The sequence below is a fragment of the Myotis lucifugus genome, unplaced genomic scaffold (assembly GCF_000147115.1).
Source record: "Myotis lucifugus unplaced genomic scaffold, Myoluc2.0 scaffold_320, whole genome shotgun sequence".
In the NCBI taxonomy this organism is placed as follows: Eukaryota; Metazoa; Chordata; class Mammalia; order Chiroptera; family Vespertilionidae; genus Myotis; species Myotis lucifugus.
The window spans coordinates 278,980-304,473 of record NW_005871368.1 but is presented as its reverse complement, the minus strand read 5'-3'; the positions used below and the strand labels follow the sequence as shown (position 1 = coordinate 304,473).

Below are 25,494 nucleotides of genomic sequence, written 5' to 3'. Positions count from 1 at the left end.
TAGGTGCATAGTAAACTTCAGGTTTCTTTCCGTTAAATAATAATTTAAAATCTCGTTGAATAAAGTCTAGGGTTTAGTTAACAGTAGTGGCCAACCCTGGTCTCAGTTTTGATGAATAAGCAAGGTGAAGTTAGAGACTGACATCAGGGGAGGAGGGGGGGTGAGGGATGTGCAGCAACTACTGTCTTGGCAACTTTTCTGTAACTCCAAAATTATTTCAAACTAAAGAGTTTATTTAAAACAATGATCAGCTTTCCCCATTTCTATGTGCGGAGCAGAAGACTGAGCCCCTTCACAAGCACGGTCTCACTGAGTGCAGGGAAGGGCTGTATGATGTGGAGACTGCACTCCGCATTTTACAAAAGAAATGAAACTGCAAGGGCCATGGACAGCGAGACACGGACCTCAGGTGGTGTGGTGGTGAATGCGGATTGCAGTCACCCCAGCCTGCACGAGCCAATCCATGCTTCTCATGTCATAGTATGTACACACACACACACACACACACACACACACACTTACATATGGTCTGTCAGTCGTAGCTCAGTGTGAACTCTTGTCTTGGTGAACTTTCCTGTGTCCATCCTTCTCACTGACTATATTCACTCACAGGCTGCCTCTTCTGTGCAGGCACTGACGGCCCACGTGTCCTCCAAGGCAGACCTGGCCTGGGCCTCTGTCCTCCAAGGCAGACCTGGCCTGGGCCTCCTGCCCCTACAGGCCTGCCCCCTCCTCTGAGAACCCAAGTCCCAGGGGGCAAAGCCTGCTGCTCTCGGGCTCAACCACCCGCCCACTCATGTGTTCATTCATTGCGTGAAGGAGAAAGCAACAAGAGTGATAACCAAAATGCAAATCAAAGGATCACAGGATCTCAGGTTTGTCGGAAGCAGCCACATCGGTGGTTCCAGAAAAGGCAGTCATCACAGTTATCTCAGAAGCACTGTAAGAAACAAGCACCCGGCCCTCCCCTCAATGATCTGATTTTGGAGGGCTGGATCGGCCTGGAAGTCTGTATTTTTCCAAACTTCCCTTCCCCCAACCCCAGGTGACCCTGATGCACGGCCAGGTTTGGGGTTTCACCCAATAAATACCTGCAAATAGTCAACCTCTGCTCAAGGAGCACCGGGTGGGGGTGCGGGAGGGGCGGGGGGAGCTCATCACCTGGGAGGCAGCTTCTCAATGCTAAGCTGCACTTTTCTGTATTCAGACACAATGGGCCTCTTTGGAAATCCGATCCTTTCTTTAAGGGAAGAAGACATGTACTCCCTTTTTCATCCATCAACCTGAAGAGAGTCCATCATATTTTCTAAAAACTTCTCTCTTCTAGACCAAATGCTCATAAGTTCCAACAATCATTTTAAAAAAATAATTCTTTATTGTTGAAACTATTACATATGTCCCCTTTCTCCCCGTTAACCCCACTCCAGCCCATCTCCGCCCCCCGCCCTAGGCGCTCACCGCCCCACTGTCTGTGTCCATGGGCCGTGCATATATGCATACAAGGCCAATAATCATTTAAAAAAAATAAAATGCATTCTCTTATTATTCCATTTCAAATGTGAAACTCAGAACTGAGCAGAGTATTCTGAAGGAGCTCTGAGCCTTGACGTTTCAAGGGGAAATTGTCTTCCACGCTCCGGTCCCTGTCTGGTGCGGCAGTCTAGGACAGAGGGTCGTGACCTCGCTACACGTGGGAATCACTCGGGAAGCTTTAGTCACTACGGATGCTTAGGCCTCGCCTCTCAGGGATTCTCATATAACTGCTCTGGGGTTCTGCCTGGAGATCGAGATTCTTTAAGCTTCCAGGTGATTTTAAAGAGAAGCCAATGTTGACAGCTACAGATACTGACACTGGCTTATCTCCATGTTATTCTATCTGCTCACACTAAACTCATTCTCATTCAGCCTTTTGCCGTTAGTCCCTGTCGAGCCAGGTCTTCCTCATCATGCACTGGAAGAATTGATCAGTTGAACTGAATCACAGACTTTTACATTTATTCCCGAGACACGTCATCAATTTGGTTTGGGTCCACTTTTGCAAGGCTACTGAAGGTCATGTCAACTGAGCTACACATGGACGATCTGCTATCCCTCCGGCTTTGAGTCTTTTATATGCTTTCTGGTATTTTCAAGTAAAACATGAATAAAATTATAGAACTTTGAAAGAGACTCTACTGAAAACCCTCTAGAAAACAAATGTCAGCAGCTGTTTTTTTTTTAAGCAATTGGATATTCTTCCACAGACAAGGTCCAGATGCGTCACGGATAAATCCAAAGGTATGGCATTTATTTCCAGAATGAAACACAGCTCTCCAACGTTCTCTCTGGTGGCAAGAGCTAGTGAAAGCCACCATGCTGGGCTGCCAGGTACTGCCAACATGATGCCATGTCCTATGTGTGACCTTCCCAACATTACTTAACATTACTTAAGTCTTGTGGACTAAATATGCCCTAGGGACACCAGCTCTGAGCCTACAGTGTACACAGGTATATACCCTAAGCTTTCTCTGTCCTTGTATCTGTGATCAGTGACCATGTGTTTCAACCACTCAGGTCATTCTTACCTGTGTTTCTGCAGCTCATGTGCTGCCTTTTAGCCTCAACACTGATGTTAGTCACCTAATACCCGTAGCAATGTGCCATACATCCAGAGCAAAATGTTGGGATGGTGACGATTTATATATTAGGCATGACAACTTATCCTGCTGGGTTGGGAAAGTTAAAAACATGCTGGTTCAAGGTCTAAACGAAAGTGGTCATTAGTTCTTGCAGCATTAATGAAATATTTTTTTCCGAGTGACAAGGGGGCAGCATTGGCTGTGTCTACAAAGCTGTTGGTAACTCTGAAGGGGCCCGAGCCCCTGGGGTTTGCATGCCAGGCTTGGCTCCCACTGTCTCCCTTTCCCTGCTCTCCTGGGGGTGTGGGAGGTGGGGTAGGGGACGGAAACACCATTACAAGGTGTGGCATCTGCTGCCGGGATCTGGTGGTGCACAGAGCCCAGTGGAGCAGGCTGGGAGTGATCATGGTTTGTGGGTTTCCTACAGAATGTTCACAAATATTTTGCCCTGCTGCTTTGGTGCTGAGTGTATCGCCTCCTCTAAGGCTGACTCGGTTGGGGAGGAGTCCAGCTTCAGGTGGAGCTGGTGAGATATTTATCATAATTTGGAGAAGCAGAGGCCACTGCTTGACCTTCAGAGCATGAGCACGGAGCCAGCTGTCCCATGCAGGCAGCGGGCTGTGCTGGAAGGCCAGCTGGCTTGAGTCTGCACCAGATGTTCCCGAGCATCGTCTGAAGGTCCTCCCCGCTTCATATCCTCTGTGTGGTCTGGTGCTAGCTCCGTGCGTTTCTATAGCAACCTTAATAATTTTTTTATTTGCTTATTTTATTTTTTAAAATTACAGCTGACATTCAATATTATTTTGCAACCTTAATGAGTATTAAGGAACACGGTCAGTTTCAAGAACATATGCTCACACGAAGATCTGCTTGAAAAGGAAGGGATGGGCGCAGCATGTGGCAAGGCTGTGGATTAGTAGAGAAACCATTTTTGGATGGAGATCACACATCTGTTAAGTATAATACTTCAACTTTGCTTCTTTTGGAGCGAAAGAATAGTTTTAAGTTTGTGCTTATTTTTTCACCTAATTACCTAAAAGCAAATATCAAAGCTGATGTCTGTATGTGGGGCAAAGGGTCACTATGATATGTTTTTCAATATATTTTTATTTTTATCCGCTATTTTGCATTTAAAGTGAAAATTGTAAATGTTTGAAATAATTGCTTAAGAAACAACAACGATGCTCTGAGCCCTGGGAAGGTGAAGACTACGTAGGCATACGTCTCACTGGCCAGAAAACCAACTGTTGGCAGGTTTCTCCTGAGCTGTGAAGTCTTTGCCTCCACTGTGATAGCATCATTCAACTCTGCAGGAATGATGAGGCCACACGGCAGGTCGCAACCACAAGTTTCCAGGTAGACTAACTTGGGAAGGTAAAATTAAGTTGGACGATGTAGATTTTTTTTGGTTAATTTTGAAAAGCGGTGTTTCTCTTCTACTCACAGCACCAACCTCAAGTAAGACTCTACAGTGGCACTTCCAATCTCTCCCCATGCTCAGTGAGACTGACCTGCACCTGTTATTTCTCATCCTGGCTGTACTCTGCGCCCTGAGGCATCTTAGTGCAGCCTCTCACCTTTCCATCACAGGAAAGAGAAATGGGCAGGAATTGTCTCTAGGTATAAAGAACAGACAAAGCCGGATCCCTGACCACCTTCACTTCATAGCAAAAGGAGCAGCTCTGCTAACCGGCTAAGCTGATGCTTGAACCCATGACCTGGGATCACCTGGGAAAGACAAACTCATCCCGGCTCCTCCAGGTCCTACAGTCTAATGTCCCGGAGACCACTTTCAACCAAATTCTCACCTGCGGTAAGGATGCAGTATACAGTGGGTTCCATTTCTGCCAAAAACACAGTGGAAGCCTTTTGCTATTTTTCTCCTGGCATTTTTTAAATGCGTGTTTAGTAGACAGTCAACTCCCTCTGTATCTACATATAACTGTGTTAACAAACCCCAGAAGAATTTTTTCTCAAAAACGTTCTACTTGATGTAAGGGTGCCTCAGGTTTTGCATTACATAGCACACAGTCTTTCCTGCTTTTCCGCTCCACACTCTCCTCCCAGATTAATGTTTACTTGGTTTCATAAACAGACAACATTATTTATAACAAATCTACTATTCATGGACATTTAGGTCATTTCTAATCTTTTAAAAAATATTTTTATTGATTTTTAGACAGAGAGGGAGAGAGAAACATCAACGTGAGAAGGAAACGTCGATTGACTGCCTTCTGCACACCCCCTCTGGGGGACCGAGCCCACAACCCGGGCATCGAGCTCGCCACTTGGACATGTGCCCTGACTGGGAATCAAACCTGCAACCCTTCGGTGCATGGGACGATGCCCAACCAATTGAGCACACCGGCCAGGGCCATTTCTAATCTTTTAATCCTGCCATAAAGCTCTTTGTCATGCCACTTCACATATTAAAATGCATCCTTAAGATAAAATGCATCCTTAAGATAAACTGCTAGAAATAGGATTCAAGGTGTGTGTGTGTTGCATAGGACTCTGTATCTTTCAAAGCACTTTTAAACACTGTGAAATATAATACTGAAAACTGCATCATGAGATATACAGACACTTAACAAGTAACTATAAAGCAAGCACCAATGAAGTATTACCAACACCCCTAAAAGTTCCTCCCAGACGTAACTACTACCTTTACTTCGTGACATTCATTTAATTATCATACAAAAACATGCATTTTGAAGAATTGTAAATCAAGGGAAAAAGATTCAGGATGAGATCTAAATACATGTGGAACCTAACTGGACACCGTTTTAAGGTTGGCTTGTCTTAAGCCAGTTTCTTGCTCTGACCTTTTCTCATGACTGCTGCTTAAAAGGAACAACACAGAAGTAACAATGGGAAGAGCAAGAGGAAAGGGGTGGGTGGGGGTGTGTGTGTGTGGGAGGGGAAATATAATTGTTAAACATAACTGTACTCACCACAGGGCTAGTCGTTGCTCGATTTCCTTGAGAAAATTTGTGTGAAATTTGTGCAAAGGTTCAAAGTTGGGGAATATGAGACTTTTCAGTGTTTCGGGCATGGAGTCCTCCTTGCTCACTGTGCTCTGAAACCACTGGGAAGAGAAGGAGGCCACACTTAGAGGTGTAGAGATGCATGATGAGTGTCTGCAATTCGGAAGTGATGCTGTGGCCACCTGCGCCCGAAGCACAGGGCCTTTCCCACTGGGTTTGCAGCATCTCGGGGGCACCAGGCGCTGCCAGGCCTCACTGCTTGTCCCCTTTCATCAGACGGGACAAGAAGCACCCATCTCTTTATTCCTGCTTCCTGCGACTGGTTACCAAAAAACTGCCGAAGCCAGGACAGATCTCTGAAATGGGCAGCTCCTCAAGTCAAAACCTCCATCTAGCCAGCTCGCTGGGCAATCCTGCTTCATAGCACTGACCACCCCCTGGTTCAGTCCTTCAGGAACTTCCATCTCCGCTCCTTTGTAAAAATGCTGAGCACTTAGGTGGCTGAACCAGAGAGATAAAGCCGCTGCCTTCACACTGTCAGTCATCAGGGCCGGGTCCCAGGGTGTTTCTTGAGCACCTGCCCAGGGCCAGTTACCACGCAGGACGCCCAGGAGGCGCACATACCCAATGATTCCGCTGACCTCCGGAAGGCCAGTTCTTTCCCCGCACCCAGGGGTCAGAAAGACATCTGCAAGGCTTTACATTTGTTTCCAAGGCTGGACAGAACTGATTAATATAATAAAAGACAGACTTCTGGCAGATTTTGCTGACACGGCTCAATTTATTATGAAAGATAAAACGAGACTTCTATTCCCTGTGAGGTCTCCTTCAAGCAAAATGAATAAATAGCTGCATTTGACAACGGGCAACATACGCACAATGTTCTGCATCAATGCATGCAGACAGCAAAATGTTTAGTTTTCATTTTCTCCACTTTAGACACATCCTGCCTCCACACTTTAAAAAAATCCCAACTATAAAACTTTTTATAGAGCACATTCCAAATTAAATATATTACTGTCTTATTTCTATAATCTAGGACCAAACTCCTGGTCAGACAATCCAACATTTAATGAGATCCAGCTTCCCTCCGAAAGCTGAGTATTCATTGAGATAAATGATGTAAGCTGATGCTTTAGGGGAAATGCTACACATACCGAAGTGATGACTTCAAGATCCTTCAGATACGTTCGCTCGGTGGTGGACACTTCCTTAGCGATGAAGTACGCTTTGTCAGTTGGGAATCTCTGCCAAGTCCATAAAAAGAAAAGAGACATAATCATTTTTTAGTATAAGTCTCTAAGAATATCTGGATTATAAGAAAGTGGAACATGGCTAACTTGCCATCTTTTGTTAGCTAGTATCAAGTCTAAATAAAGTCATGTATTCTTTTTTGTGTGAGAGGAACTACAGAGAGTAAGAGAATGAATTTCCATGATGAGAAAACAGTCTAGGAATATATTCTCCCATGCAAATATTACCCTCAGTGAAAGGCCTCGAATGAGTATGTTAGCCACCAAGGAGGACTATTCGTTCAAATTTGGGCATTGAAAAGCTAATTAATTAGTAAAATGGCAGAGTGATGCAGTCTTCAAGGAAATAAATGAAACAGAAACCACAATGGCTTTGTCCTGGGTGCCGTGGCCAGTGGGGTTGGTGTTCAGGAAATAGAAGCCTCGTTGTTTGTGGGCCTGCAAAGGGTGGCTGAGACAAAGGGACAAGGGTGCAAGCAGCTGGTGACACCAGTGTGACTCAGTTCTCTGGAATCCGTCAGTTAGGTGGGCAGGCGGCACCACTCTAGAGCAGGCCCGTCATTGCTTTTACTTTATTTATTTTTAAAAATTGACTAGAGAGACAGAGAGAGAGAGGGAGAGAGAGGGATTTGTGGTTGTTCTTATTTATGCATTCATTGGTTGGTTCTTGATGTGCCCTGACCGGGGATCGAACCCACAACCTTGGCGTATTGGGATGACACTCTAACCAATTCGGCCAGAGTCTGCTTTCTCTTTAAACAGTAAGTAAAAAGAAATCCCTTGGTGTTAGCCACCTTGCTTGCTTCCCACAGGCACCCATCCAGGATATGCAAGAAAGCACAAAGGCAGAGACTTGAGCAGATACTTGCCCGCCATGTTCCCAGCAGCATTGTCTGCAGTTGCCAAAAGAAGGAAACCACTCAACTATCCATCAACACATGAACGGACACACAAAGTGAGGCACATCCATGCACTGGAATATTATTCAACCTTAAAAGTGAAGAAAATCGCAACATGTGCTACAACATGGATGAACCTCAGGATATTCTGCTGAGTGAAATTAACCAACCACAAAGGGATAAGAACTTTAGGATTCCACTAAGTATATGAGGTTCCTAGAGTAGTGAAATCCAGAGACAGAAAGTAGAATGGTGGTTTCTGGGAGCTGGGGGTGGAGAATTATTGTTCAATGGGTACAGAGTTACAGTACAAAGTTATGATGACAAAGTTCTGGAAATAAGCAGTGATGATGGTTGTACAACAATGCAAATGTTACTTAAGGTCACCCTAGCCAGTTTGGCTCAGTGGACAGAACATCGGCCTGCAGACTGGAGGTTCCCAGGTTCAATTCTGGTGAAGTGAGGTTGCAGGCTCTGGCCCTGGTCAGGGCATGAGCAGAAGGCAACCAAACGATGTGTCTCTCTCACATCGATGTTTCTCTCCATCTCTCCCTTCCACTCTCTCTAAAAACTTAATGCGCAAACTTAATGTGCTTCATTATTTTCTCCTCTTTTTTTTTAAGTGGCAGCTGCCTTAATTGAGATAGCATAACAATATGAGTAATTCAATGGCGCCTCAGTTATGTGATCAATAGAATAATATCTTGGGTAAGGATTAACAAAATAAAAACATTAAAAAATGTACTTAATGTCATTGAACTCTACCCTTAAAAATGGCGAAATGGCCAGTTTTACTTTATGTATATCACTACAATTTCAAAAAAGAGTAACATGCTTGCGTGCACGCATCCCCATACCTTTCTCCGGCCCTCCTCCTCGTCGTCGGTCCGTGGGCACGGCTGGTCGTTCAGCAGCGGGCTGACCAAGGGAGAGGCCTGCTTGGTGTCGGGGCTCAGGTTGGGAGACAAGATCACGTTGGCGGGCACAGCTCCTCCCTGCGAGTTGATGGACAGCTCTGAAAGGTGAGGGCTACCAGTCAGGGAGCCTGTTTGGGGATGAGAAGTATTAAAAAAAAAAAAGTAATTCCTCTGGGACCTGATTTCTACTTATAATCTCACCTTTTCAAATCTTTAGAACCTTGACTACTCAATGGTAAACTTCATGGGCTTCATTACTTTCTACTTTTTTTTTTTTCTAAGCGGCAGCTGCCTTAACAGGGATAGCATCGTATGAGTAATTCAATGGAGCCTCAGTTATGTAATTAATGATAAGGTAGAGAACTCTGCTTAGAGAATTACAATAGTTTAAAAACACAGTGTATCCCCACATAGAATCATCTCCTAACTATTGCCTTAGCTTCTAAGAATTACTCAAGAAAGACAGCGTCTACATGACAAGGAGACGTGGGAAATGACTAGGTGATAGAGCTAGACTAATAGGAGACGAGACGACTGGAGCAGCGAGGACAGACTACATCTCATAACAACGGGCCACCACTACAGAAAGGTCAAGCAGCTACCTCCCCAGTCGACAGAGAACAGAAACAAGCTCGGTATACCTGGTGATGTCACTCCATGTCTCTCTCACTGTTTGGGACAGAAACACTAGCATCACATTTACACGCAAAGGTGGTCATTTAAAAATGCAAAGCTGGCGGTCATTACATTATCCCAAGACCCTTTTATGAGTCAAAAAGTGGCAGGTAATGAATTACTCCTCTGAAAAGGATGCCCTAGTAAACAGTACAGAAATGTGTAATTATCCATTGTGAGTCAGCCACAGGAGATGAGGTGTACATGAAACTCTTTGCCAACAGAATCTTGCAATGATCAGTCCCTCAAACCATGGAAGCTAAACAGGATGTTTCACACATACCTCTCACCTAAGTGTTCTTACCTAATGTGGATTTGCTAGAACTAGTATTAGGGCAAACAACGTTAAAGCAGCCAGCAGTCTTGCCTGTTACCATTATGAGGAAAGACAATGTAAATGATTTCTCCATTTTCCAATATGTAGTTTCAGTTCATTGCTACTCTCACACTATCAAGGATCTTGAAGAAAAAAGTGAAGTGCCATTTTCTGGGCATAACCCCCCCCCCCACCCCCGTTTTTTTTTGTTTTTGTTTTTTAACATCTATCCTCTCCTTCTGGATTGTCATATCCATTTTGAAGTTATTAGATAGGACAGCCTAGAATGAAACAGGGTAGTGAACTTGATCCCAGTCTGAGCGAACCACGGAGAAACCACCACCAGCCCCCACCCAATCCCGGGTTGATCAGCTAGCTGTGTCACCGACACATGGGTGAGAAGCCACCACACCCAGAAAAACAAGGAAAGCATGCACCCTGCCCACTGGCTACTGGTCAGTACACTGCTCTTTGAAGAACAAGATGAGAAAATGTGAGGAAAAGGCAGAATCAGGAAGTTCACATTGAAAAACCCCTGCGTTTAAATCCTTGCATTTTATTATGCAATTATTGAAATGAAGTCCTGGTGTTAGACAAAGACCCAGTCACCCCACACACCACCAGACCCAGGGAAACCCAGAGAAAAAAGGCCAGAAATTGCTTCACAAATGCCAATTTTATTGACACCAGTGCACAACTGAATACAATGATTGAGAAAGAACGGGAACTCGTGAAATAGAAATAGTGACAACAATGAGAACTGCAATTGTTTTACGGTACTACACTATTCTTTTTTTTTTTAATCACAAAAATTAAAATGTTATCACTACAAATAGGAATTAGAAAAGAGAAATTCTGGCAGTCTGTTTGGAGATCAAAACAGTTCATGCATTTGTGAGTTGCTGTTTGCGGGTCACGCCTTTGTGTCCACCAGCCATCTGGTAGAATCCGGGGGCTTACCTTCAGCTCTCACGCCGTGCGTGAGATCAGGTGAGGCAGTGATAAGTGAGAGCGTGCTGGGCTTTGCATTTGCAGGGGCGTGGAACAGAGAAAGCATTCCCCCTTGTCATTGAAAGAGTTGGAGCCAAGAAGAAAAAGCAGTTAGAAGGCTAGCTTGAAGAGGAGGGGGAGAGGGGTGGGGAAACAGTACCAATTAGGCCCTGGACAGCATCCAGCAGCAGATAAAAGACCCAGTGCCACATTGTGAGGGAGAAAATAAGGGTGATCACGCTCAAGTACAAGCACTTCCACTCTCCGAAGGTCAAAAGCTGTTGCCCTTGTGCATCCCCCTGGGACGGTGCTATTCAGCAGACTGAGCAGCTGGAAGCAGGAGCGAACAGACTAGGGTTCCAGGAGAGACGCCACCCTGCCAAGAAGGCAGGACCCATTTCAAAGACAGCCGCCTAGGAGAATTCCCACCGGACCACATCAGAGACAGGGCTCAGAAAACGACACTGAACATAAATGTCACAACAACCCGTGTTCCTGGGTTGGGTAGGGGACAGCCCTGGGTCGGGCCCAGGTTGTTGGGGGAAAGCCTGCTTCATTCACTCATATAGCCCCAAGATATGTGTAACCACTGACCGAATTAGAGTGGCCCATTCCCACTTCTGGAGCAGCTACTCCAACTGGTTTGTTGGGGCCTAAGAAAGGCAGGGTGACGAGTGTAAACTGTTAGACCAATAAATCAGCGAGTACAAAGCCTGTTCTAGGAATCTATCAGCAATGCTAAGGCAGGGAAAGGCCTACAACTCTCAAGGGCGATTTTGCTCATCTGAGCTGCATCCTTGGAGAAGAATCTACTCGAGGCTTTGGAAATGGATAGGTGACATGGTCCAAACAAAACCATGTAATTCATTTACCATTCAGCAACCAATGAAGTAGGATGACTAGGGTATTCAGTAGAATTTGGCAGCTTAATGAGTCACTGAAATTCTCTTTTGACTTGGCACCAACGTGTGATAAACATGGTGCCAACAGGTGCTCACACTGGGCCTGTCTGCAGTCAAGAGGGAACAGCGGAGTCTTAAAGTCAACCGCTCAGGTGACAGCTCTTAGACCTACATGTAAGCAGTTTTCACTGAAGTAGCCCATTTTCCAAAACAAGCAAACACACACAGTTGTGTGGTTAGACAAAAGGAGTCCGTGAGACTTACACAGCCTGTTGCAATCATGCAGCCGGACTCCCGCTTTGAAGACACAGCCCTGGGCAAAGAGAAATTGCGACTGACAGTTCACTGCTACGCTGTGAACTTATTCACGCCTGGGTATTGTCTTTTTTCCCTCTGTGACAAATTGACAACAAAGGAATTTCTTTCAGCCAGGGCCTCTGGGTCAATAATGTGGGGGACCTTTCCAGAAAGCACCTGGGTATTAAGGCAATAGGTGAAAAGAAGTTTGAAGAGAACAGGAAAAGGTCAGTTACATCCTGAAAGTCTGGAAGCTTCTGTTTCTTTTTACAAACTATTCTTCCTATTTCTAAAAATTGCCTGGCATTTTTTTAAAGTTATATTTTCAGTTAATAGCTCTCAAATCCTTCACTTCTTCGATAATGATTTATTCTCCCTCCCCACCCCAACCCCCGCCCTGGTTCTCCTGCCCCTGCCTCAAGTCCTCCTCCCTGCCATTCATCTGTATCAAGAGTGTACGTCACCCCAGGAACTAGAAATGCCTTCATAAATATTGCTCTCCAGGGAAGCATTTCTGGTAAATACTTTAAAATCCTTCTAAATGCACACATTCTCATGGCACAAACAATGAGAACTTCAAATTAGCACTGCTGCACTTATGGATTTCCATTTATCACCCAGCCCAGGAACTGGCTTCGCTTCTCCATCTTTTTAAAGTAAAACACATTCATCATTCCTCTCTCCTGTCTGCTCTGGGGAAGCTGACGCTGCAGCATCAGCCAGGACTGCAGCCTCTCCAGACCAGCCCTTCATCAGCGGTGCATAAACAGTGGGAACAGTTTCTGATCAGCAAGCCAAGGCCCGCCTGGATTCCCACGGCGGGATCAGGCACAAGCTGCCTATGCCCATCCACTGCCTCCAACTGTATTCAAGGCTTCAGAACAAACTCACACACGTCTGGGAAGAGAGCGTTTTCTAGTTCTTAATGAGACCTATGCAGTGTGTTAAACTGGCCAATAAATTGGTATTCTCCATTTTTTAAATGGAATAAGTGTGATTTTTCCTGTTAAGGGAGGACACTAGAAAACCTGACAATAATTTTAAAAATAGTAATCCATAGATTTGTTAAACAATATTTAAATATTTGAGAATGAGAATATTGAAGAAAATATGAATACCGATTGCTTTCTCAAGTCCTCTTTTGAAATATTTAAAAAGTGTAATGATTTTAAAAGTCTCTAAGCTGATTCTTCAATATTCCCTCAAATAAATACCTTTATTTGGCAAGCTTCTAGATTCCACTCACCTCTCATGATTTGTTTCCTGTTACTTGGTCCCAAAATATATGAGGTTTTCTCTCTATATACCCAGAATATGCTCCAAAGGCACATACAGGAAATACATTACAGGTGGAGGTTTTCATCTATTTTTTTTTTAAAGGCTCTTTTTAAATCTATAATCTCCTTCCAAAAGAAAATACAATGAACTCTCTCTGGAGACTGTCTCCATTTGAAAGCCAGTTATCAAAGAAAGGTCAGTATTGTGTTGAATAATGGGTAGTCTCTAGAATGGGCAGGATTCACTCTAGGCTGATAACTAAGCTGGATCCCACCCCAATGGAACATGTGAAAAATCCTGACTAAGTTTTATTGACATGATAAGATTCCATAAGGAAAACCAGGGCATAGCATTACCAATCACAGTGGTGGTGTCCTCTTCCCGATAACTTAGGAGGCTGTGGAGGGTAATGTATATGTGCTTTTCAGACCAAGTTCCTTTAAGAAAAGTTTTACAAGCAGCTAAACATCACCTTCGCCATTCATCAAGCAATTCAGAAAAGCAACAGTGGTGCAACTGGCAGGAAAATAAAGAGAGCAATGCTACCAATGGAAACATGATAGTGAGTGTGATAGCTTGTTCTTACTTATGGGGAAGAGATAAAGGAGAATTCTCCTTGGTTGGAACATGGGGGTGGCAGTGTTCAGATTGGGGAACATGGTGCTTCGTACCAATGAAAAATACCATCTTGCACTCAGGACAAAGCTTCAGGCATCAGTGGGAAAAGAACAGTTACAATTGACAGTGTTTACAGCAAGATACCTGTTAGGACAAGTAAAAGCCTCTTCAGTTTAGATTAACAAGAAATATTAATATCATGCATACACTGTTACATGAGTTTGGCCTTCCATGCTTAAAGAACCACCAAGCACACTGTTACTGAGAGGCCAGCAACCTCCCCGGGAGTGTAGATCCATGCTTTATCGAGATAGTGCACCCTTAGGCCCTGGGGAGAAGACGAAACCAGACAGTATCTGTGAGAGCCTACATTTGGGGTACATTTCAGAACTGAAAACAGCTTATTGGCCATTGAGAAGCCAACTGGGGCTGAGCTCAGTGAGGTCTTCTCTACATTCCCACCTACCTCCCCCCCGCCCCCACCCCAAGCAAACACACAACTAAGTTCTGTTATAGACATGAACTATGTCAACTTTTCTATTCCCATTTGAACAGAGGTTCCCCTTCAAAGTACGAAGCCAATCTTTGGTTAGCTGTCTGAGCTCCCCTATATGCAGGCTACGGTCACAGATGCTCTCTGTTTCCTTGGGCCCTCTCCCCCATCCACAGTGATTCTGCTCACTTCCAAAGGCTCCCCACCCCTGTGCACTCACAGTACAACGTTCAGGCTCATCAGCAGGTGAAATCAGGAAAGTGAAGTCTCTTCACCTTCCGCTCCCCTACCCTTCGTGAAAGATGGTACCCGCGTGACCACCAGCCTGAGTCAGTGCTAAAGCTTGCTGTTGAGTGAACAGGATCACTAGAGGAAACAGGTATTCCAAGTACAAATTGGTATTCAGCAGTGGAAAAACAAAACAAAAAACAAAAAGACATCAGACAGTGCTCCAATAATGCAGGGAACAGAAGGCATACCATGCTTTGAAGATAAAGACAGAATGTTGAAAAAAAGCTTCCTCTCTTAGATAGGTACATGCTGACAAAACAGTGCATACAATGGTACAACAGAAAAATGTCTCAAATTTATTAAACAAATGACAAAAATGAGAATGAAGTCCCCAGCCTTTTCTATTTTAAAATTAATTTGGTGTATTAGAAAATTTTAATAAAATATTTCATCTCTAGTATTAAATATACACACAGAGAGGACAGAAGGGAGTTGGATTAATCATATAGCCCAAGCTTGTGAGATTTGGTTAGTTAGGTTTTCGTGGCAACTTTCCAGGCAGAAAGGGGTGAGCATAAGGGATGGAATCCGTCGGTCATTTAGGGGCGTGTACAGAGAGCAGCAGACGCGTGTTCTTGACTAAGGAAAACCTATCATCTTTGGTCTTTCTAGATTCCACTGCAGGCAGAGTTGACAAATGACTTAATTCTTACAAAGGAACTTTGAGGCCCAGGAAAAAGCAGTTGCTAGCCCAGTTTCATGAGCCAGAAAGCCCATCCATGAGTAATGACAGGCCTATCTCCACACCATCGCAGGCTCCAAGATGACCCTTCTACTGTGTCCTGGTTGAGAGCCAGTTAAGAACCCAACTTTATAATAAAGCAGGAGCATGGTGTCCACATACCAAGTATCACTTCCACCTCCAATTCATGTTTTTTACTAAACACACACACACACACACACACACACACACACACTTTCCTTCCTTCCTTAGTGCCCTTGGTTTGTGCTGCATTTCGCAGTGTTTTCTACTCTGCATGTCCCAGGAGCAAGCTCAAGTATCTCCCAGTACAATTTCCATGATTGCATGAACAGTATCAGCCTTGCAGCTATCCCGTGTCCACAGTTGATTTTTAACCCTCTCTGCTTTCTAATATAAAGCCACCCCAAGACATATCAGAGTAACCTGATCTGGAACCCACAAGAAGACACAAATGAGCTACCTTCCACTGCAAGTTAAAACCAAATGCCAGTGGCCAAGAAGATGTTGAAGGCAGTTTCTAGGCTAAGCTGCGGATCTGCGTCATTCAGTCAATTCACAGAGAGATGACCTGAACAAATCAGAAGCTATTCAATCTGTAAAGCTTTCAGAGAAAGATTTCCTCATTCTTCCCTAGCTTCCACCAGGGTGTCTACTTGCTCTCACTAGAAAAGAAAAAAAAATGTTACTCGTGCTATAAGTTTCTTCTATGATTTTAGCAGCTAAATGCTATTTTATGAAGAACTTTTTTTTTTTGTTAAGACTCTACCCACTTCCTCCCCAATATTTACAGGGCATACAAATCAGCATGTGCAACTTTTCTTCACAGGGAAATATTTGAAAATCTCTGGGTTACAACCCAAAAAAACACTAAGTAGTCTTTTCTAGTGTGCATCCAAACAGGTGGCGACCAGGCCACTTTTGAGCTTTGATGCCTACAACACTAGGCCAAATCATCATGCATATATTTATTTTTTTTGCTTTCACTATTATTTTTTCTAATAAAAAGAAAACTGCTATATTAAGTGGCATGCTTATTTTGATCTAAAAGTCATGGCTATGTTTTAAATACCAGCAACCAGTGTTAGAGGTATGCACACATGCACACTAGAGACCCTGTTTTCCTGTATTAAGTTTCACTCAACTAAACAGAAACAGATGGGATTAAACTAACAAGGAAAACGCAGCACCAGTAAATTCTTTAATGTCGCCAGAGTCAAGTTCCTTAATCACTTACTGCTGTAGAAAGTCCACTCACCAGTACCTTTCCTGCCATTGGATCTTACGGATTTGGCTAACGTGGCTGAATGTCCACCTCATCAGAGAGCTACCTGCAATGGATTATTTTATAATGTCCACCTCTTTCAGGTTCAAGGAGACTTGCTCTGTTGCACAGAAGGACTCTTTTTCAGTGTGATTTGTAAAATTTGCAGAAATTAAAACAGACTCAACTAGAGGCAGGCTAGCCTTAGGGTAACTGAGCTCAGCACTGTCAGAAGAGGAATGTTTATACACAACAGAGAAGATCTAGGAAAAAGAGCCTTTCCTGGGAAGGCAACTCTGAGATCTCGTAAATCCTGGCCAACAAGAGTAAGGGTCTAGGCAGAGAAGGGTGATCGAGATAGAAGCAAATCGACTTAAAATAAGCCTAATGATGAAGGGGGCCCCAACTTTCTTAATTTAAGGGTGGGCTTATCGGCAGCCCAATTACTCACTAATGGCTACAACTGCACCAAACCCAATCTGTGTTGAACTATGGAATAACATGTTAAATGGGAAAAAGTTGATTAAAAAGCATGTGAACACTGATGTTATAGATATGTACATTCCCAACGTTTTAAATACAAGTTAAAAGGACAGTTTAATATTTTAATCTTTTTCTTCTTTCAGAAACTGCTTGGCAACACAATCAAAATGAATCCAAGGCTAATAATGCAAGTTGAGTTTCTGACTCAGTTGAGGACAGCTTGGGTTTTGTACACTGGGTGGAAATTTCATGAGCCTCGTGCTGTATTTTAGTTTTGCGGGCCTGGCTATTTTTAGCATTGTGTGGCTTGAATCTTCAAAGAAGTTCTTGAGAATAAAATTGGAATTATTCACATTTTAAGTGCAGGCCACATGGCACAATTTGGTGAGATAAATCTGTGAGAAATTCCCAAATATGAATCACATATGTGGGGAAGAATCTGGCCCACAGACTTCCTTTAATTAAATGCCTGTCTAATAAAATATCGGCAATGGAATACAGATGACTGTTAAAAGGAGCTGGAGCAACTCATTTTAAATTCTGGAACTCATTAAATGCATTTCTCCATGCTAAGATGATTTCTTGCATTTTTATTTTGCCCTGAACAAGCAGCAACAAAACCAACCACAAAAGGGTCTACAATTTAGATATTTTGAAATACTATCTAACCGAAGATATTTATACAAGGAGGCCCTGGAGTAGGCCTGAGTGGCTTGGGGATTTCTGTTTCTACCAATGGTTTGTCTCCCATCCAAGGCCTTAATGATATCATTTCATAGAGTAGCCCTTATGCGAAGACCTGGGTTCCCTGCTGATTCAGGAGACCTCTTCACTACATGTTCTCTTGGAAAACCCTCTGGAAATCTGAAAGAATTCACAGGCTTCTAATCTGTTGTCTATTCTTCACACTCAAGCCCCTCTCTGATTTCCCCCCCTCTTACTTCAACTTTATGCCTGTGCACACCTCCTTAAGCCACACAGTGAGATTCCAGAGGCCAGGGAAAGAGTTGCGCAAAAGGTCAGGGCATGGAAGGTGAGATGGGGGAGGCAGCTGGCTTTCCTCGATCTACGCACAGGGAGAGACCACGTCACCTCTACAAACTGGCTCTACCAGGCTCAAAGAATGACTACGTTTACTCTCCCACCGATGTTGGAATCAATTCGTGCAGGGCCAGCTCCTCCAGAGGCAATTAGTGAATATTCCCAGCACTTCAGGGTATGTGGCTTTTGAACAAACTGCACTCCCTCCCTTTTAAGCACCATTAATCACACCAGGATTGTTGCTTTCATAAATACTGGCCAAGAGGCCGAAATTGAGTTGCTTGGCTGGTACCAAACCAACCCAAGGAAAACTCTACAAACAGCCCTGAAAGTGGACAATCCATTCAGCATAGAACTGAGTACTCCATCGCTGATCAGCTGCTTTTAAACTCACTTCTTTAGGAAAAAGCAAAACAAATTATTGGAGCCTGTTTTGCTTTGGAGGTTTACATTGGATGATTCACATCATAGGCTGGGTAAGTTAATATTTATTACTCATTCACATTTCATTATCAGACTGCTGTGTAATGAGAGGTAAAGAGAAAACTCATTTGAACAAATCACATTCACAAATAAACCACAGGATTACAAATGTGACCCTGTGTAACTCACATTTGATTAGATTTTTATATAGTAAACTGACATCTTTTTCTAAGTCTAAAACAGAATATGCAAAAAACATGTCATAACTGCAAAAACCCCATGATATAAAAAGCAGTAGTCCTTCCTACCTAGTATGAACTATAATTGCCTAAGTCTACATGATTCCTGGTCTCTATATGATTTTAATTATTAATCCATACAAGATTCTCAAAAATTAAAATATTGACTCTCAAAGGTCCTACTGCATGAAGCGGTCACATAAAGTAAAAAGCTGAAGTCTAGAGACAGGGTTCCAGCTTTGTCCCTCACTAGCTGGATGACCAGGTGAAGTCTCCCAACCTGGTCAGAACAAGGTTTCTCATCCAGAAAATGAAGGTTTGCCCTAGGTGATCTCAAAGGTCCCTTCCAGTTTTAAAATTCTGTGACTCTGATAGGTATATACATCTAAAGCAAGACATAAAAGACTACTTCAATGAACATCTTCCAAATGATCCAATAATCAATTTGATTCATTAATCATGCACTGAATCAAATGATTAGGAGATTAAAACAAAAGTTTGTATACAAATGAATTAAGTTCTCAGAATCCTTAAAACCAACTTCTTGACATTCAGGTGGACAGATCATCACTGTGAACCACAAAGTCAGGCAACCCTACTGGTGATGTGCTGCTGCCAAATTCTACTCAGTTTCCCAAACAGGCTCAGCCTCTTCCCTGTGAGAGTCACGTAATGAGTTTAGCAAGGCCACTGGCATGGTGGCACATCAGGGACTTACATTCTAAAACTCTTTTCAATAATTCTGTAGTTACTTAGGACCTAAAAATTTGATTCTACAATTTATCTTTATAGAAAAATACCAAAGACGGAAAAGTACTAAAGAACAGGCATTAAAAAAAAAATTTCATTTGTGATACTTTTCTTACTCTGCAAGCAAGCCCCAAATTCAGCTAATCTTTTAAGCTAGATTCTAGAAGGCCATTGTGTCTGGCTGAGAAGTGACCCTTGGCTACCTGGTAGAACCATCTGGGGGCCCAAGTGGCCTCCAGACCAATTAAATAAAAATGTCTAGGGTCAGGGCCCAGGCATCACTAATTTTAAAATATGCAGCTAAGGCTGAGAAATAATGCAAGTTAAAACCAGGCCCTCCTATCTAAAATGCAGGTATACTAGCGAAAGGCACTGGCATAGGGGGGCAAGATTTAAAAAGAAATCAGACTTCTCACAGAGAAACATCAGGAGTCGCTTCCCAAGAAAAGACACTCACTAGTCACAAGAGTGAATAGTTTAGAACGCGCGTAAAAACCAGCGGCATAAAACCAAGGACAGTGACACTGGGAAGCGCTCCTTCTCTGTGTTGTGCACAAGGCAAAGGCAGGCATTCCGTCTACTCACCTCCTGGCAACAAGTGCCTATCGCAAGGCTTTGCTTTCTCCTGCATCGTCACTCAGCAGCATTTCTATGTTTCACCAAGAGATTCTCACAGCCAGAGTTCTAGCTCCTTAAAACATAACTATTTGGCCCACCAACACAAATCCAAATCAAAACATCAACCCCATGTAAATTATAGTTCATGAGGATTTGACAACCTTTATATCATTTTATATGAAGTTTAGAAAGAACAAATAACTCCAAATTCTTCCGATTAAAATATTCATTACTCTTGACTAAGATTTCACCAACACTTAATCTCAACTAACAATCGACTTACATTTGGCCTTGAATTTTGTCAATTCCTGACTTGGGGAGGCACCGAAAAGCAGCCCTCCTTTTAAAGAAAGGGGGGAAGTAAAACCAACACCTTTCTGGATCTCTGTGACACTCCGAAAATAGAAGGATGATCTGCACACAAAATTAAACATATACAGAAAATGTCCACATAAATACCACACACCATATGCGCGATCAGATTCCTAATGGAGTATTTCTTTCTAGCCGTCAACCAGAAAGATCGACAAGCTCCTGCTTACTTGTCATTATGACCTGCTATTTATCTTGTTCACCTATTTGGGAAACCAAGCCACTGTGGGAAGCTTTGTCTTTCTGAAAGATTTCAGAAGTCAGGCGTGCCCTATCCAAACACGTGCCTGTCCAAAACTTCCTCTAACAAATGTTGATCACGAATTAACGCGTCACTGGAACAGATGGTTTGCATTGAAACCCTGGCCTCCTGACTCCAGGTTCCCGACACTTAAAACATGTGCCTTCTGGTCTCCTCACTCATCCTCCTCTTGCTCCTCGCTCAAATGCAGGCCACCCACCGAGTTCTGACTTCTCAGCATGGAAGGGGAGCTCAGCACTGCGGCGTTACCGAACACCAGGGGCTGCCTCCAAGAGCTCACCATTTCCGAGTCTGAATCGCTGGATTCAGTCCCACTGCTGGTGGAGCCCTCCGTCATCTGCAGGGGTGCCAGGTGGTCCGCCATGCCACTGGCATACCCCGGCTGCACCCCGGGGACCTGGGAGGCGGGACCCAGGAGAGGTGTCCCATTAGCCAGCATTCGACCTTCCGAACCAGCCAGGCTGGCCGGCTCTCCCTTCCCAGGGCCATCCAGCCTATCCAGGGCCTCTGGGACGGATGCCACCTGGCTCAGGATGAGTGGGTCTGTCTCTGACTTGTTGTATCTACTGGGAAGGTTGCGTAAGTATGGCCTCTGGGAGACGGGGGAACAGCTTTCATAACGAGGACCCCGGCTCGCGAGAGCATCTGCTCCCATCCTTCCCTCTCCGGGGTCGTGCCCGTTTTCGGAAACATAGCCTTGAGACCCAGTCCTGTCCCAACTCAGATTTGGACTTGAACTTCTGCTGCTGGGAGACAAAGGTGTGGCCAGGGGACTGCGGCTGCTGGAGCCCCTGAACATCTCATCTATCAGGGAGCTATGTCTTGGGAGTCTGGGGCTCCCACTCACATCAAAGGTGATGTCTGCTGAATCGTCATCCAGGAACTCTCTGGAAGGGGGCCGGGAGGACTTCACCGAGAGAGGGGAAGCCCTGCCCCTAGCTTCTACGCGCCTCTCATCCCCGGAGAGCAGATAAACACCACTGGTCAAATCACCCTCATAATTGTCATTTGTTTGGGACCGTGACTGGGACGTTTGCTCCCTGAGCAGATCGTATTCGCTATCTACATCACTGCAGTCAATGAAAGGAATAGAAGTGCTGCTGCCTCTAGCAGCCCTGGATGCTGGACCTGTGCTTGGCTGCGGGGGCTGAGGTTTACTCTGCTGGGTCCTATCCTTGGCGACCTCCTCCTCTTCCTCCGCCGCCACCTTCACGGCCCCATCGGCCCGCTTGTTACCCGCTGGGCTCTTCTGCAGCGCGGGGCTCTGGCGCGGCCCGCACTCCTCGGTGGAAACTTTCCGCTCCTTTGCTTGCTGGCAGCTCTGGCCTCCTGGGGATTCAGCACCTTCACCAGGAGTGAGGCTGGCCCTCTGCTGAGCCTGGCGGGGAGGATAGGAGTGAGGGGATCGAAGAGAAGAGGCAGATGGTTACATCAGAGCTGGGGAGAAAGAGATTCAGTCTCGCTTAATTGTACAGTGGGGCCTTGACTTACGAGTTTAATTCGTTCCGTGGCAGAGCTCGGAACTCAAATTACTCGTATGTCAAATCTTAAAGTGAACGAGTGAGACACGTGATGCTGGGCTGATGTTGTGGCGTTCACTGTGACGTTCGCTGCGCCAACTAGCGGTGGGGTATCTGAAGCTGGCTCGTAACCCGAATTTTAGCTCGCAACTCAAAGCAAAAAATCGGCCGAGAGACAGCTCGTATCTCGAAAAACTCGTTAGTCGGGACTCTCTAAGTCAAGGCCCCACTGTATCTTCATAAGCTTTGAGCAGCCCGCAAGTACTGCCAAATAAAGGCCGCCTCCAGGTGTTAGAACAGAGGTCTGACAAGCAGCGGGCACACCTGAGTGCCTTTGTCAGTATCCAGAAAGTTCTTTCAGGGTGTGGGAGCTGACAATGCGGGGTCCCCAGCAGCACAAGGTGGGCAGTGTCTCTGCTTTCTGGGACTCCCCAGTCCCAAATTCCCCGTGGAGAAAGGAGCCCCCCAGGCCATAGGGGTGTCTCGAGAAGTGAGATCCGGGACAGGAAGGAAACCCTTCGTGGACCCCAGGAGGGAGCTGACACGGATTTCAGACAAATGACAAAAAGCGTCTTTGTTTGTACTTCTAAGACTAGAATGAGCAGGTGGAGGGCTCTCTTTAGATCACACAATGAAATCTCCTTCTTGTTCTTTCCCAACAAAGTTCTTATTCTCCTGTAGAGAAAACCCTGAAAATCCACCCAGAGAGCAGCTCCAGGGAAAACGAGCTCTCACCGCCCTCAGAGCAAGAGCGACAAGGTCTCCTGCTGCCAACTGTGGGCACTGCCCTGTAACGCGAGCCCTGGGATCTCACCGCCCGGTCCAGTGCCAGCGAAAGGTTCTGACCTTGGCACCAAAGGGGACCTACACCCATCGGTTGCAAATCAGGTCCCCATCCCTGCACACAGCGTACCCGCCGGCTGGAGGGTGGGCTATGCTCTCCTGACTCCCGTGGAAGCCTCCACCCTGCGTGGGTTCAGGCCAACAGAGCGTCTCATGAAGAGAGAAGGGGTGGGAGGTGGGGAGTCAGCCGCAAAGGCACACTCCAGCCACAGAGCCCAGCCTGGGGGCGCAGTGCACGGAGCCTGTGTCCCCACGGTCAGGGCACACAGCCGGACTCTCCTCTAGGAGTCACCCCCACAGGTGAAGGATGAGGGGCTCGAAAGCATGCTACGAAACAGACCCCGGCGGGGGAAGTCTGTGAACGCGGAGCTCTAACAGTCTGCCACCAGTACTGACTTGTTTTGGCACTTCCGAATTCGGCTCCGTGGGCTGCATAGCAAGGCTTCGGATGGAGTGGATCTTGCTGTGTTTCCTTGGAGAAAAAACATAAGACAGCTCAAATTAGGCGAGGTGTGTGTTTGTGTGTGTGTGTGTGTGTGTGTGTGTGTGTGTGTGTGTGTATGTTTTCTTAATGAAAAATAACAGCATTAGGCACTTCCTCAAAAATGAAGGCACCCAAAGCAGTTGGTATAAATGCCCCCCTGGAAGCAGGCCCAGTCTCCTTTCCCATTAACTTTTTATTTTTTTTTATTTTAAAAATACGTTTTTATTGATTTCAGAGAGAAAGGGAGAAGGAGAGAGACATAGAAACATCAATGATGAGAATCATTGATCGGCTGCCTCGCGCACGCCCTCCTACTGGGGATCGAGCCCGCAACCGGGCATGTGCCCTTGGCTGGAATCGAACCAGGGACCCTTCAGTCCACAGACCGACACTCTATCCACTGAGCCAAACCAGCCAGGGCTCCCATTAACTCTTGTAGGTTCCCGAGATTACTTAAACCTTGAGAAAGTTCTCAGCAATCCCCTGCTCCCGTTTGAGGGGTACAGCCGGTTGGGGGCCCAGCAATGGGGCTCTAACTGTAGTTATGGGAAAAGTCACTGGGAGGGAGAAGTGGGGGAGGGTGCACATATGCTCTGAATGGCGAGCTATGGTCTAACAATACAAAATCGATTCCTGCTTTTGGGGTAATGATTTCCTAGATCAGTTCTATAACAGAGACAATGACCAGTCATCAGCTAACCCTTCCGCAGTGTTAAGTTCAGAGGAGAAGACCGGCCCTGAGAGTGAATTACAGACTCCACAGTCGAGGGAATTGGCTCTAATGCCACTGACACCTCTCCTCATCTGGTCCCTTCCTTCGTCTGCCCATCCCTTCCTCCCCCGTGAACAAGCATTAGGAACTTTCAGGTACTCAAATATGTGAAACTATAGAAACATAGAAACATGAAATTCCAATGTGCATCCAGCTTTCCTTCAAAATAATGCAAATTAATTCTGAATCAGAGAAAGAACTGGACCACTTCTTCTATGACCCTGAAAAGATGAATGGCAGATTGTCCAAGAAAAGTATGGGGCTTGTTCCTTCAAGGTGAGCATGCAAGTAACCCACTCAACATTACATTTCTGGGTCCGAGGAGGGAGAAACGGCCCAGACCTGCATCAGGAGAAATACACAAAGATGATCACAGCAGGTTTGCTTCAGCAAAAGCAAAACACCAAACAACCTGAATGTTTACCAACAGGGAATCAAGTAAATAAAAGGCAATACCCTCAAAACCAGAAAACACGTAAAGAGATCTCAAATCAGGGAAGTGTTTAAAAGATGCAGAATTATGCACAGTGTGATACCACTTATACAAAAAACAAAAACAAAAACAAAACAAAAAAAAACACATCCCAGAGCTATTCTATGTATTCTTTTTGGATGCACGCAGATGTGTAACAGAAGTAACATGAATTAGCCAGGTATTGCCTCTGGGGAGGGGAGAGGGAAATAAGAAGGTTGTTGGTAAGAAGGGCACACCTGTAACAACAGCTACAGGTGAAAGAAGACAAAGAACTCCAGAAACAGGTATGTTAAAATGTTAATTATAAGTAGTAAGAATATGGGTGTTTGCTGTATTCTATGGACTTTATTGTAATTTTTAAATGTAATAAAATGGAAAAAGCATGTACTGAACATTCCTGGGAGCACCATCACTCACACCTTGACCCTTGAGCCTTAGTCCCTCTGGGTTCTCTGCTCTCCCTCCCTGGGAGGCAGAGCAGCTCCGGGGCCAGCTGACCAGGGGCTGATGACCAGCTCAGAGACCGGGGCTAGTCCCTCAACCTCTTTGAGCTGTAATGTCTCCACCTCTACAAAGGGACTAAGACAGCATGGACCTCACAGCATGGGTATGAAGACTACGAGTTAATATATATAAAGAACTTGGAACATGGCCCGGGACAGCATAAGAGCAACAAACACGGGCTAACAACAGCAATAATAAATCCTGTTTCTT

At 45.0% G+C, this 25,494-nt stretch overlaps 1 protein-coding gene across 1 annotated transcript in view; it reads right to left on the bottom strand.

Annotated features, from left to right (window-relative positions):
• Nucleotides 1–25,494, bottom strand: part of FARP1 (FERM, ARH/RhoGEF and pleckstrin domain protein 1) — a 224,164-nt gene that overhangs the window by 35,193 nt on the left and 163,477 nt on the right. Inside the window, exons 11-15 of the mRNA XM_023764187.1 lie at nucleotides 23,446–23,521; nucleotides 21,815–22,064; nucleotides 8,615–8,802; nucleotides 6,763–6,852; nucleotides 5,573–5,706 (exon numbers count right to left, since the gene is read on the bottom strand). Coding sequence (XP_023619955.1) covers nucleotides 5,573–5,706; nucleotides 6,763–6,852; nucleotides 8,615–8,802; nucleotides 21,815–22,064; nucleotides 23,446–23,521 — 738 coding nt within the window. The remainder of the gene's footprint in view (nucleotides 1–5,572; nucleotides 5,707–6,762; nucleotides 6,853–8,614; nucleotides 8,803–21,814; nucleotides 22,065–23,445; nucleotides 23,522–25,494) is intronic.